Genomic DNA, 14,721 nt, shown 5'->3' on the forward strand with positions numbered 1-14,721 from the left:
AGCCTCGGCCAAAGTGGACAATGCAGCATCTATGTCTTTCTATGGATGTGGACCCCTGTCCTTCAAGTTTGTAAGGGGAGAGTGAGACTGTTTGCATTCTGCAAGCTCACTGCTAGATGCCACTAAATCCTACACACTGGTCCTTTAAATTATTGGGAGTATGTGGTTATTATCAAATTCACTTTTTCCATTTGGCACTTATCACAGTCGAGCCCTGAGTTGCTGTGTTCTGCCTGTCAGAGGAGCTCAGATACATGAACATATGATTTCCTGTGACAAGGCATGATGTATAGCCGACCACTTGGAATATTTAACCTGCACACATAAACTGTGCCTGCTTTACAGACGCCCCCCTGCAGACCACAGCTTCCCCTGCACATCCACTGTAAAGTCTCCACTCTGCCAAAAGAGACGCTGAAGTCTGAACTGTGTTGTACAGACGTCGTGTCTGAGTTTAGAGCTCTATGGTATCAGTTCTGTGAATAAATGTATTTTTCCAATGTTGAAGTGCATGTGTTCAGATTCAAGGGGGGGTTAAGGGAATGATGCATTGAAGACACACAGTTCCATTCAGTAGTTTATTAATTAGAAACACACACAGGAGACAATAAAAAGAAACAAACTCAAAATGTCAGCACTCTTGTATCACGGGCCCATAAACCCAACTGGTCAATTATCACAGTCTCTTGTGTTGCTAAAGACATCCAGAAATAATAATAATAAAAAAAAAAGCGCTTCAGATTTTCTAAATGTAAACCAATCACTACTTCACAAGGTAAACAGTGCATGGCCCACCCAAGCCTGATATGTAATGTTACTAGTTTCTTCTGAACACTGCATGAAAACGGCTTCGTCGCCGCCCCCCCAGGTGCTGTCAAGCTACTGCCTGCGGGAGTGGAAGTCTACCTACTGCTGCTGGTCGTCTTTGGGTTTGAACCACAATAAGGGAATATTGCCTTATAACAAAGTAGCAGTTCATAGTGAAGGGGGGGCCTTGTTAAAAAATGAAAAAAATTTAAATGGTTTTGATCTCATTGAGTCGACATAGTAAAATGCTGGAAAACATTGAAGAAGCTTTTGATACAGCACAATCATAGGTACTCACTTACACCTTAAAAGGGACAGTTCACCCCCAAATTAAAAATACTTATTTATCCGTCTAGATTGTTTTGGTGTGGGTTGCAGAGTTTTGGAGATATCAGCCACAAAGATTTTGGCCTTCTCTTAAATATAATGGAAGCACATGAAGGCTGGGTATCATTTAAAAAAAATACGATATCAAATCCAGTGCTGCTGCTCGGCTCGTGGTGCTCAAAGCGCCAAAAAAATACATTTGAAAAACTCAAGAGCAATGTCTCTAAAAGTTTCATGTAGGAACTACTTTCTACTTGGCAGAAAGAAAACAGTTCCTAGAGCTACACAATTAATCAAAATATTATCAAAATCACAATGTAGCCAAGAGTAATATCCAAGATTTGTGACAAAACACCATTTTGTACGTGTACATAAAGTTACGGATTTTTATTTTTTACCATATCAAGCAGCTCTGCTCGTTTCCCCATGAAACTGCTCACAACATTGTCTGTGCATTATCTTGAGTAACCAGGTCATGATTTCTGGAAAGAGACATGTTGCTGTTGATTTTGTATTTGTATTTTCAGGCACTTTGAGCACCACAAGCAGAGAACCATCTAGTTCCATCATATTGGACAGAAGGCAGATATCTCTACAGCCATATCTCCACAACTCAACAACTCACACCAAAATAATCTGAATAAATAGAGGTAAAAGTATGTATTTTTGATTTTGGGGCAAACTGTCCATTTAAATCATTCTTTAAAACTAGGCAGCATCATATACATAAGCGATGAACTAGGCCTGAGAGCAGGTGTGGTAAGGAAGGGGGGAAAAATAAATTATACTTCAGATTTTTGGCTGTTTGAACAGAGTGGCTGGCAGCTCCACCACCAGCGGTTAGCACCTGAGCAGGTCATGCTTGCACGGCTCTGACATCACTATCCTCGCACCGCCACACGGTTCTCTCCGCGGTTTAGGCTGGAGCTCGGGATCAGTGTGGATCCAGCTGCTGGAGCTTATCAGCAGAGCAGAGCCACATCACACTGTTCCCCGTCCACATGATTAAGTTTATTGCTTAGTGAGAGAAGTGCATATATTCAGAAAAATAAATCCAGACTGGAGTTTTTCTTCAACCCCCTTTAGACATCAACACACGAAATGTTTCTTTTTCAGAGAAAAAAAAAGGGCTAGCTGCTTTTTTTTTTGACATCTATGCTGTAAGAGCCAGTGCACAGTCCAGCAATTTAGAGGGGTTAGATCCTCCGGGATTCTGCCCCCGAAACAGACCAGGAGCAGCTCAGTGCAGCCAGATACAGAGTACCTGATGCCCTCCTGGAAAGGCACAAGCTGCAGAAAGTTTCTGCAAGTCTCAGACACAGAGTGTCAGAAAATGTCTCCCCAGAGCCGACAAAATGGAAAAGAAGAGAAAAAAACAAAAACTTTTCGTCTCTACAGCCTCTCAGTTTTACAAAAACAATGTGGAGAAAATCAATAATCACATTTAGTGAAGTAAACAAAGTACTAATGTAGATGACAGACTGATAAAAGTGTTTTTATTTTAATCAATCACTAGTAAAATTTAATGTAAAAAAAACAGCATGGAGGTACCCCTGAGATGTCTGAATTACATACTACTGTAAAATGCAATTAAATTAAAACAACAATTTTCATGGGCACGGTTCTTTGTGATTAGCGATTTCAAACAGCTCCTCAAAGGGTCCCAACATTTTACCAGTTTACAAGCAAAAACATTTCAAAACCTGTGAGGATTAAAACCATAAAATATCAAGGCAGATATTCTTCAGAAATGCATAAATTTGAATAAAATATTCCATTTGACCAAGTGTGTCTTTTGTGATAATGTTTTCAGGAGCGTCGTGGTGCCTCTGAGAGTTACATACCAGTCCAACAAGTAAAAGAAAGAAGAAAACCTTCATGGAGCTACCCCTACAGCCCCCAGTTCATCACAATAAACCAGCTATCCATGTCCAAAGCAGCATGTCTGAATTATTCAAATAAAACGCCTCCTACTGTGAAGCTTCTGCGGTACACTTGAACTCATTTTAAAGGGATCTGGCCCTCTTCTTTTTTAACATTGTTTCTATCTCCTCTACGACGGCCTACACAGTATTGTGATGCGTGAGTGCTGCGTCTCCTTTTCGAGGTGTTTAACATGAGGTGAATCTGGTGGGACCTCTATCGTCATCACAGCTATGTCGACAACCACGGCTAACTTTGTGAGTCAAATACACGCATTTGTTTCCAAGCATCTCTTCTAGTGGCTCCAGCCTGCCACACGTGCACGCACACACACACACACACACACACATTCACATGCACCCGCACAAACACACACACGCACTAATGCAGGCTCAGTCAGATGACGGTCTTCCTGACGGGGGTGGGGGTGTTGGTGGTGTGGGTGGGGAAACAGAGCGGGGTCCCTGGCGGTCGTCCTCCCCGGCGCACCCCCCCCCCCCCCCCCCCCCCCGCCCCCACGCTGCTGCTGCGTGTCAATCTGCCGGCCTCGCTTACAGTTTGGCAGCCATGAAGTTGATGTGAGGCTTGACCAGGGGGAAGAGAGGCAGGCTCCTCTTGAACTCCGTCATGTCCTGAACCAACGTGGGCTGCGGAAAAAGAAGAGGCGGCAGGTCAGAGCGGCGGTCACACTGATGTCTGACGTGTTCGCAGTACCCTGCGTTTTCAAAACCAATCAGGACAAAGTTCTCCCTTTAACTGCATTTGGTGCTGACGGAAAAAAAGAACTACATGAACAGTGTTTCCATGGTAACTAGTTAAAGTAACCTGCACTAGTTCTTGAACTTAAGCGCCTACAATGTGGTCAGTGTGCTTGTATCAGCAGCAGCTGCAGCACGATGTCCTTCCTCGTGGTTTACTTCTGCTTTCACTCAGTCTGAACCACTTCTGCTCAAAGGCTGAAACTAGGAAGGGACAATGTGGATTTTTTTGGCCGATACTTTTTCCATACCTGACCAGTTAAAAAGAAAAAAAAAAGATAAGACTAACAAATCCTACAAAAGAACCAAAACCAACAATGGTGTTAGACCTAGGGTTGAAAATTTTGTGCATTTCCTCATTTTAAAAATCAGTTAATCAGCAATAACTAATAAGATACAGATTTTCTGTTTAATTCTTATTTAAAGAATTCTATCTGCACATTAGTCGTGCAACAATTAATGAGACACAAACGATTCAAACAAGCAGAATTATAAAACAAAAAAGCTCTCACTTGAAACGGCTGCTCTTGTCCTTATTCATTAAAATGGCCCCGCCAACAAAACAATGTCAAATAGGTCGGAGTTACTGCCATTTCTAGACTAGCAAACCAAACTGTGAGAAAACCCGTGAGCTAGTTAGACTCTCAGTTTCTCAGTACTGTCCAGTTTCTCTTCCCTGTTTGTGGTACTCAGCCCCAAAGACATAAATCTTTAACAACACATCATTAATATTTAGTTTTATTTAAAAAAAAAAAAAAAGAAGTTCAATGATCCCCTAAATCAGCTTGGCACTAGTTTTTAACAAATGTTACACAAACAGGAAGAATTAGTGTATCTGTTGGGGAACTACAGTTTGTGTGGTCCAGTGTCAAAGTGTAGCTCAATGATCTGTTTTAATAGATTTTAGACAACAATAGAGATCTACGGCACAGAGGATTAACAGCTGGGCAACACTGCCAGCTGTTGGTTTTTATTTCGTTGCCCGTATCAAGCCACACTAGAGCTACAGATCTGGGGCCAGTTGCACCAATAGGATGTACGCCTGGTCTTAAGATAAATTGGTCTTAACTTGGCATTCAACCCAATAGTTATGTTAGTTGCACCATCCACGCTTAAGCCACCTTCATGCCAAGACTGGGTGTAACTTAAGTCTGTAACTTCAGTAACTTAAGTAGCTTGGAAGGTGGTCAGGTTCATAAACATGGAAGCATAAATGCAGAACATGATCATTACCTGTGGCAGGGAGGGAGCAGGGGCCAGGTTGACATCGTTCTGAGCGGGGAACTCTCCCACTATTGGACCTGGTAAATACACACAACAGCGAACAGGTGAGCCTGACACTGAGTGAACCGCCTGACTGCCTGAATGAAGCTCAAGAAACAAACACATGAATATTGATACTCACAGGAGTCCATCTCTCTGGACAGGACGTGCACGGACACCTTGTGTCTCTTCGGGGCATCGACTGTCAGCCGATCCTGCAGGGACGCACACAGACAGGTGGGTGGGTGATGCAAGGAGGATGGCAGGGAACATTTTTATAGACTGCAGCATTGCCAAAAATCTGGAGTTTCATTCATTATTTAAATTCCCACATACAGTTTTGGGATGAAAAAAAAAACTGTAATTTCATCAGGAAGAGTTCCTGAAAGCAACTGGAATGACTCATGATTGTGTGTTGGCCTGAACGACCGTCTGTGTTTCACAGAGAGTCTGGGATGAGATGTGACAGCCCTGTGGAGATTTAGCTCCACAGTCGGGCCTCATCACTGTCTCTGGGTGGAGGATTATATTAGACTGAAGATTTGGCTCGTCTGCAGTCAGACAGCATCAATCCTGCCGACCAAAAATGAAAAAAAAAAAAAAGTGAGAAAGAAAAAGAAAATGCTTCTGCGATTGTAACTGATATGACATTAGAAATGCATCAGGTTTATTCTGCATGGGGCCTGTAATGGTTTCTGCTGGGCTGAGATAATGCCAATTCTTTCAGCGGCTATGTGTCTTTGGCCCTTTATCCCCCTTGAAACAGGCTGGCTGGCTGTCATTATGGCAGCTGATATACTGTGAGCGTCCTGTGTCAGTGTCACCTCCACAGCTATGAATAGAAGCGGGAGGAGATGAAAGCTGGGAGGGCAGACTGAATCCAGTGAAACCATGTGTGTCTGGACACACACACAGATGTAATAGATTTTTTGTTGCCTGAACACGTTGTAACTTTGTAAATAGCTACGGTTCTTAACCAAGCTCCCTATTATCTAATGTGTGTCTCAATTAAACCTTGAACATCTAGTACAGTAAAAACAGAAAAAATAACATCATCATTACTCATGCATGGACAGGCACCATCAGATGAAGACAGCCTCAGTAGACCAAAGTAACTGAAGCCTAAAGCCTTGAGTTTGACTTTATGACAGGTTCCATCTTTTTTTCTTTGAGCAAGAATTGACCATATTCACATGAGAGCATGGACCTGGGAAGGATACGCACTACCATGGCTCTATCCTGATTGGACCTGAATGAGAACCTGAGAACACACTTGTGGTACCAACTTGTCAATCACAATGTAGCCACAGCCTATAGCATACCCTGCTATACTGTCTATTTTACTGTAAATGGGACCATAATTAACAACATGAACGTAATGCTGTGCTGAAGACCTGAAACAGACGACTGCTTGACTTGAAGAATCTCAGAAGACTGAGGGCTCTCTGACTGCCAGTCAGTCCACATTACAAAAGCAAAATCAAACAGAAGTATTTCAATGAGAAATTATTAACAATGGGAATCATAAATCTTTTTTATATATATATTAGCTGGTGCACTTATAAAAAAAAAATCATGTAACACCATGTACTGATGAGACAAAGTGAAGCAAGTAGCTTGTGAACAAGTTTGACCTCTTGTTTTTTAGCTTTGTCATTGTACACAGAACAACACAACAACATGGCACACGGTAAACTTTACATAAAGAATTTCTAAATCACCACAAAACTAAGAATGATGGAAGCAGAGAAGAGCAAAGCTTTTCAGTTTTTCTAATGAAACTATGAGCAGGAAAATGGACAGTTTTACATTTCTGGCTTTGGGGAAATCTATGTTTTGTTTTGTTATTGTTTTTTTTACCAGCAAGACCACAAATGAATGCCTCTTTGTCATCTGTGATGTGAAAAGATCACTCACGTAGAATGACATAGGAGTTTAGTGTGGCACTGCACTGAAAAAAAAGGACGAATTGTTGAATATTCATTCAAAAATTCATATTTAACTGCCAAATCCAATTCGACTGACAAAGTTCTGAGTGGAGCACAGCCCTACTATTTATACAATCTATGACTAGACCTCAAGGTATTTATGTTTATTTAATTGTATTGTGGGGCTTTTTGATTAGATCACTTAGTCTTCATTAGCTGAGTAAGTTTCCCAGCTGTATTCAAATTGCAAATGTACAAACTTCTAGTGTATATTTTTCTGTATAAACCTTAGCATTTAAGTCAACACAAGTCCTTAAAATGTTCAGAAAAAAACAATGGAAATTTAAACTTCCATAACAACTGAGCAAACTCAAAATGTGATCTGGTCAAAAGCTCCAGAGGGGCAGTGTAAATAGTGCAAATAGTTTCTCGCCAACTCATATGATGATCAAATTATATGTTTACTTATCAAGTCAGTCAAGACTTTTTCTGTACAAAAGTGATGTAAACACTGTTTTTAAAGTTTAGGTTAGGATCATGCTGTTGTACAAAGGCATCAGATGTTAACAATGGACTGTATCAGTGATTTTAGTATTATAGAACTGTGGATCTGACATTTATCAGTAGACACTTTAAACAATTAACAACGATTGATAGACCCCTGAAATATTTTATGACTCTGTCATAAAATGCGTGGTTATTGTTGTAATTTATGGAGCTGTCTCCTAATGACACCTCTGCTGTCAATAAGCATTAACCACAGCTGCAAAGTACCACAATTAAATTCAAATGAGCGCTATCATTTAAGACTGTTCAAATAAAATAGTAAATGCACCCAGGGAGTCATTTCAGAAATATCTACCGCATTAAATGATCAGCTAAAATTCTCAAAGCTCAGATTTGTGTTGTGTTTATGGTTTTAACATCTACTCATTACAACATGTGAAGATTATAATATCTGACCTTATTTTATAGGAAACCATTAAACTCCGTCTTCTTATGTCTCTATACAGAGTCTGAATGGCTCAGAACATACACGATGTTTCAGACAATTTGGATAGATGTATATTCCTTCAAAATAAAATGGCATGCAATAACAATAAGCAGATGATTACTATTTTAATTTAAACTTTAAACAGCCGTTACCTTCAAATGTCAATGACTAAAACCAGACAGATGTCAGTTTGAGCTCAAACCTGAGAGCAAAGACACATCATATATCATTAAGTTGTACTACTCACTCTGTAGAAGTGCATTATGTTTTCTTTAGTCAAAGTCTTCAGATAGGCCACTTCAATGTTATCTGCAACACAACAGGGTAAACAGAAGTTTAGACACGATTAACATAAGTATCAATCAACAAGTATCACTACTGTAGGGCTCAAAACTTGAGACATGCATCACAAGGTGTGTTAAAGTTATGTGTTAAAGTAACTACAAGGTACTTTCATATTGTGCCGATTTTGGAAGCCCCTGTTGGGAAAAGCAGTAGTGTTTCTGCTGACATAACCACAAAATATAATGTCAAAAATAAAATTATCTGAAGAAAAATCAACTCTTTTTAAATTATTAATGTACTTTGCCTTGGAAAATATTAACACAGGCTCTTCCAGGCTGCATGCCGTAAATCTTTTCATCTGATCCAAAGGCAGGCGTTGCAAGTAACTATACAGAAAAAGCCAATCTTCTCGCTGATGGCCTTGTTTGCTCATGCAGGTGATATGGAGGCATCAGTATTAAATTGAGACAGTTTCATAACCAGGTAAAAACTGATGTCTGAGACTAGAGCTACCAAGAATCAATTCCATGATAGTTAGTTCTGCTTATGGTCAGGACTTGAACAGTTTGATGGTAAACTAAAGCTTTTTATTTTAAATCTAGAAGTGAATCATATTGAATAAGAATCGTTTTGCACGAAATGTAAAAAGCAATTACTGAATCAAGCCAAGGGAAACAATTAACTAACAGCATCTCCGTCTCACAGTTCGCCACAGGAGCAGACTGTGTGTAAGCAATGACTAATGGCGTGTGCTGTATGTTTTCTGTGCCCTTGGCGTTGAGCATGTTAGCTGCCCTCACTCTCCTGACTCTCTCCCCCCTCCTTTAACGCTGCTAGTATCAGTAATCACCACCACTCCCTTGGCAGCCTTTCACTGTTGCCATCACTCAGGGCTTTAGGCAGATTACCAGTGAATCAGGCCCATTACAATCCATTATGGCACTCAGGAGAGTACTGCAAGAGAGAGGTGTGCTACGGCTGCAGATTATTTCAGGCTTTAATCGATCCCAATTTGTGCAGCTCTAAGCAACATCCTGCTCACCTCTGGGACTGACCAAAATATTGATAACCCTCAAGAACTCTTATTTGACTTTGCACGTAACACAAGCCGTTTATGATAGCAGGTAGTTCAGAATTTTGAAATATATTTCAACAGACTGAAAAAAAAGGTGCATTTGGTTTTTGAAACTTAACGATAATTAAGAGTTAGCAGTGAGGTGAAGACAGTTGGGAGGCCTCACCTCTGTCAAAATTATACTGCTGAGAAATGATCTCTCCCCAGTACTTGGCACACTCAGCAGACAGCTTCTTCGGCTTGTCCAGGCGGCGGATGGCCAGAGCCTGGATGTGTTTCTGGAAGGCTTCCTCACTCATCTCCTCTACAGCCTTCTCCATGGTGCAGAGGAAAGCCTCCACGCGGCTCTCCAGGTAGTGGGGCGCCTTCTCCGACTGGATGATGAAGCGCAGGCCTTGCACTCCATTAGCCCGCCGGGGCCCACTGAACACAATATAGCCTGGGGGGATGAAAAGGGGAAGATATGCAAGGGCTCAGCACAAAGAGCAGACAGGGAACCTCAGCCTGCCCAGAAGCCATTTTGCTCTAAACTACCAACTTAACATTTATAGTTATGTACTTAAGCCTTTTTAAATAGTTTCAAAAACGTTATATTCCAATTACTATCTCTGTATTTAATTCTGGTCTTAGTACTACAGCATTTATCCAAAGGAAATGTGGTTCAGAGACGCTGTCTATTCGTTCCTCAAATTATTAAACATCATCACGGCTTACAGCAGTTTAAAAACCACAGTCACACAGTTTTTGGTCTTTATTAAATCTGCATAATTCTCAAAGAAAAGGGTTTGAGTAAATATTCACCACTTGGTAGCAAAATATAACACCACTTCCACAGCCTTGTCTCGCCTCTACAGAATATTAAAAACTGGTGGAAAATGCTTCGCACGATATGTTCTACATCATTTGTTCGTGTCTGGTGGGCTCACCCAGCTGCTCTTTGGTTCTCAGTGTGTTGAAGCAGGGCTCAGAGATGATCTGACAGAAAAGCTCCAGCAGCATGTTGTCGTGGGTGGTCTGCATGTCTGTCTGATAGTAGATCTCAATGCCACAATTGTTGTGCACCTCGTTTCTCTGCTGGTAAACATACCAGCCACCTGAGGACAGAGGAAAATTTGTTTTTGTCAGTACAGTAATGATACAGAGTAAACACACTCGAATGTGCATTATTGACACAGAAAAAAGCATCTCTCCTGAGCCGGGCCTGAAAAAGAAACTGAAAATAAAAGGCAGTAACACAACTGAAAGAATGGGCATGCATTTTGTATTTCTGTGTATGTGCATAACAACACCGAAATCCTCTTCCCCTTCTATCTCTTGCCACACTGCTCCAATTTTTAAAATAGAAAGATTATTATGGAACTATGGAATGGACTTTGATAACTAGTAGGGCTGGGCAATATGTTGATATAATATCAATATTGTGATATGAGACTAGATATCATCTTTCATTTTGGACATCGTTATATGGCATAATTGTTGTCTTTTCCTGGTTTTAAAGGCTCATTAGCACTTGCCAGACCATTCTAGCGGTTTTATTATTTGGCTACTGCTGATTATTTATCAAAAATCTTGCGGATCGCTTTGGTAGTTCCCCAGTAGTGGAACGAGTTGGCCTACTCCGTTCGATCTGCAGGGTCCCTCTCAGTCTTTAAGAACAGACTATAAACCCATCTCTTTTGTGAACACATCTGCAATTGATTGACAGGGAAAAAAACAATGCATGCTTTGCATTCTATGCATTGCCTCTTGCACTGCCTGTTCTTTCTTGACTAGATCATTGCTTGTGTTGTATTAGCTCTCAGATGTATGTCGCTCTAGATACAAGCATCTGCTAAATGATTGGGAAACTGTTCCATCTAACCAGCACTTAACTTTTTTTCAGGCGAGTGTGTGCAGATTTAATTTAGGTCACAAAGCCTGTAAAAGTTCAGTCAAACATGACTGGGCTGTGCTGAGCTATGTTGAGAGCTCAACATGTAAAGCAGTGATGGAGCAAAGACCAGCTGAAGTAGTTTCAAGTTAAATCCTTTTATTAACCCAAAACCCACAGTGATCCATGGACTCCGATAAGCATGGAAATGAATTTCAGCAGCCTTGCTGTACACCTCTACATAATCCACTCCATGATCCCTGTATGCATAATCTGGTCTTTCAAAAACACAATCAACGCTGCCTAAAGTAACGGCTGCAAAAAAACGATGAGCTGTTTCAGTTTTTTCTGAGCACTTTGCCTGAGGCGTAGATGAGCGTAATACAGTAAAACAGAAAAGTTCAGACAGAGGACAGTGGTGACACTCTCCAGAAAGGCGGAGACATTGCGCTGAATGCCAACATCATGCTTTTTTTTTTGCTGAGTGTTTCCAAATTGGTCCTCTCTTGCCTTTCATCTGTGCCTTACATTTTCTTTTGAGCAGAACATGGAGAGGAGCCAGCCATTCTAGCATACGGAAAACTGGATCCTTTTACGCTCAGCCTTAGTTTGTTTGAGTCCATTGTGATCAAGCTCACTTTGAATGGAGGGTGAGCTCAGGCTGCGTAATGCAGGTACATTTATGCACATGCTGACAGAGCACTTTGGCTCTGCGCTCGGGGAGTGTCCTGTCCACAGTCCTCAACATCTCCCCCTGCATTCTTCTCAGCATGTCTAAAGTTTTACTTTAGTTTACTTAGAAAACAGAAAAATGAATGGTCCTGGGCAGGTAAGCTCTGTGATTAATCACAGCACTAATATGAAGTGTGGACATTTCAAGCTCATGTGCCATTGTGTATTTTGTTAAACTTTATGCTGTCTGTGTGGCATATGCTAGCTTTCAGTCAAACTCAAAACAACTGCAACACATCAATACTGAATTCTAAGGAGAAAATGCATACTTTCACAATGCACATTTGCAAACTGCACAACTTACTACTTTAAATGCCCAATCAATCATTTTTTGACCATATAAATTATACATGCTAATATACCATGCATTTGCTACAACAATAGAACACATTAATAACTAAAGTTGTAGATTTAATTGTTGTCTAGAGTTAGTCTCGTGTTATTTAAGCCTGTCAATCAACTTAAGAGCAATACCAGGCTCCAAAATTAGACCATCTTTCTGACTGCATTTTGATCACATGGGGCCTTTAACAAAGATTTATGTGTAACTGGACAGATTTATGCGAACTAGCCACTCTAGAGCTTTCAGCTGTAAGTGTAATATCGTGTTTCTTGGATAGACTGTCAGCCACTCAGTCATTCCACAAGCCAATTTTGTGTTTACATCCTTTATGTCCTTCTCCAAGGCTCCTGCACCGTGTCTGACTGGCAGTCTGGAGCCAGGCCTGGAAAATCCCTCAGTGAGACACAGGATGTCTCCAGGTGGCCCCGCACGGCTCTGGTTTTCCTCTCCACATCATTTGACTTCCCTAATGTAATCAGAAAGGCAGCACAGGTGCTTTGCTTGGCGTGTGTGCATTCATCTTTGAGCTGAGAGGAAGGTATGTACGCATTTTGCTCAATGACGTCCATTTCCACTGAGTGACCATTATGTTCCTCTGACGGAAATGAGGGATGTTGAATTTAATCAAGTCTTTACAAACGCAACACAGCGTCACTGATGACGAGGGCGAGAGCACTGGGTAAAGGCTCTTCTGCATGGTCGCCGTGGAGACAGACATGACTGGCAGACGATGATTAAGAGCGCTTAACTGGTTTGTGTGTGTGTGTGTATGGGATGTGGGGGAGTGCAGGACCTACCGTCTGGAACCTGAACCTCTCTGTAGCGAATCAGTTGGCTTGGGAGGAGGGGCTTTGTGTGAGCGTGCTCAATGAGTGTGTCCTCCACCATTTGCATCATGCCAAGAGCAGACTAGAGATGCCAAACAGGAGGGAAAACAAAACAGTTCAGTCCACAAAAACAGTATTTTTAGGAATATTCTATGCAGAAAAACATTCTATGCCTCTGAGGTTTAGAAATTGTAATTTAACTTTCTGTTATGCACACTTCACCTTAATCTAGCTCTTATTTCAGTCAGTGATTTTTTTATGAACATTCCCCAGAATTACTTCTGACATCCCCAACAGGCTGCATTAAGCTGGCTCTACGTGAACAGATTTAAGTTATCTTGACATTGAACCTTTTCTACCCTCAAAGTGGATTCGCAAATTGATGGTATACTTTGCACTGCTCTCTCAACCTTCACCTAAAAACTACATTCAAGTTAGTCTGACATTCCATATTCAATGCATATTTCCCCCCTTCATTCAAAGAATAGAGGAGGTAGGAGAAGAAAAACTATTATCATTCGTATTTTCAAATGCATCAACATCAATTCAGTACATCAGTAAGGGCCAACGGTTTGACCTTATGCATCAGGTAAATGTGTAATTTGCAGCCTAATATAATGTTATTTAAGTGTACATTTTAGCCTGTACCCTGTAAGTTCATGAGAATTCTGATTGGCTGTCTGTTTCTGTCTTTCATCAAATTGCTCTGAAAGTGATCCCAATGATATTTTTCACCTCTGTCATTGTCATTATAGCTGTGGTGTTGACTCTGCCATCCACTTGAGCGAGAACAATTTTTAAAAAGGACAGATTTACAGTTATTGTAATGTTAATTACTGTTCTTGGTGTTGACGGCCCTGTACTTGGGATAATTAATAGACCTCACTGTGGAAACTTTCACTTATTTTTTTTTAATCAGCAGAACAAAGTTCAATAGTTCTGTGTGTTATCCTGACAGAAAGATCTCAGAAGTAGATATGTCACACAGCCTTTTAAATAATGAGATAAAACTGAAACCAGTAGGTCATAAAACGGGAACTTAGGATTAACAAGCCTTTAAATTTACTGTATTGTAAACAGATATTGGCTATCTAGCCAAGTTCACTACAGTTTGTAGATTTAGCAGTGTAATAGCCAAAGAATCCTTTTGGAACATGTTACGGTATGTGGGATGTGTATGAGATGACTTTAGCCAATGAAGAATTTAAAGGTTTCTAGACTGGACTCTGACACAGACACGGTCAAAGATAATGTGCTTGCTGAAAAAGTTGAGGTTGGAGAATTAGGTTACATTAATCAAATGTCAAAGGAAAGGTACATGTAACGCATGGTAATAGGTTTAGCTCTTCTTGCAACAAAACAACAAAAAAGTAATTAAAGCTACACCAATAGCTTTGTAAAATCCATGTTTAAAAGTGACATTTTCCTGCCCTTTAATTGACCTGCTTTGCTAACATTAATAACAACAAATATCTCATCAAAACATGAATACTTGATTCTTCATCTATGATACAGACTCATATTATATTACAAGGCTTTCTCTGCCAAGTTACTTGTTCAGTTTTTGTTCTGGCCTTTCAGGAGCAGGC

The 14,721-nt window shown here is 40.7% G+C and overlaps 1 protein-coding gene across 3 annotated transcripts in view; it reads right to left on the minus strand.

Moving 5' to 3' along the window:
- Window positions 1-2,613: 2,613 nt before the first annotated feature.
- ide (insulin-degrading enzyme) overlaps window positions 2,614-14,721 on the minus strand; it is a 30,803-nt gene continuing 18,695 nt past the window's right edge. For all 3 annotated transcript variants that reach the window (XM_084736691.1, XM_084736690.1, XM_084736688.1), the window contains exons 19-25: window positions 13,103-13,214; window positions 10,287-10,454; window positions 9,527-9,799; window positions 8,248-8,309; window positions 5,221-5,293; window positions 5,049-5,116; window positions 2,614-3,704 (exon numbers count right to left, since the gene is read on the minus strand). In XM_084736691.1, coding sequence (XP_084592817.1) covers window positions 3,609-3,704; window positions 5,049-5,116; window positions 5,221-5,293; window positions 8,248-8,309; window positions 9,527-9,799; window positions 10,287-10,454; window positions 13,103-13,214 — 852 coding nt within the window. In that variant the 3' untranslated portion in view covers window positions 2,614-3,608. The remainder of the gene's footprint in view (window positions 3,705-5,048; window positions 5,117-5,220; window positions 5,294-8,247; window positions 8,310-9,526; window positions 9,800-10,286; window positions 10,455-13,102; window positions 13,215-14,721) is intronic.

This window comes from Lutjanus erythropterus, chromosome 14 (assembly GCF_056507025.1).
Source record: "Lutjanus erythropterus isolate fLutEry1 chromosome 14, fLutEry1.hap2, whole genome shotgun sequence".
Classification (NCBI taxonomy): domain Eukaryota; kingdom Metazoa; phylum Chordata; class Actinopteri; order Lutjaniformes; family Lutjanidae; genus Lutjanus; species Lutjanus erythropterus.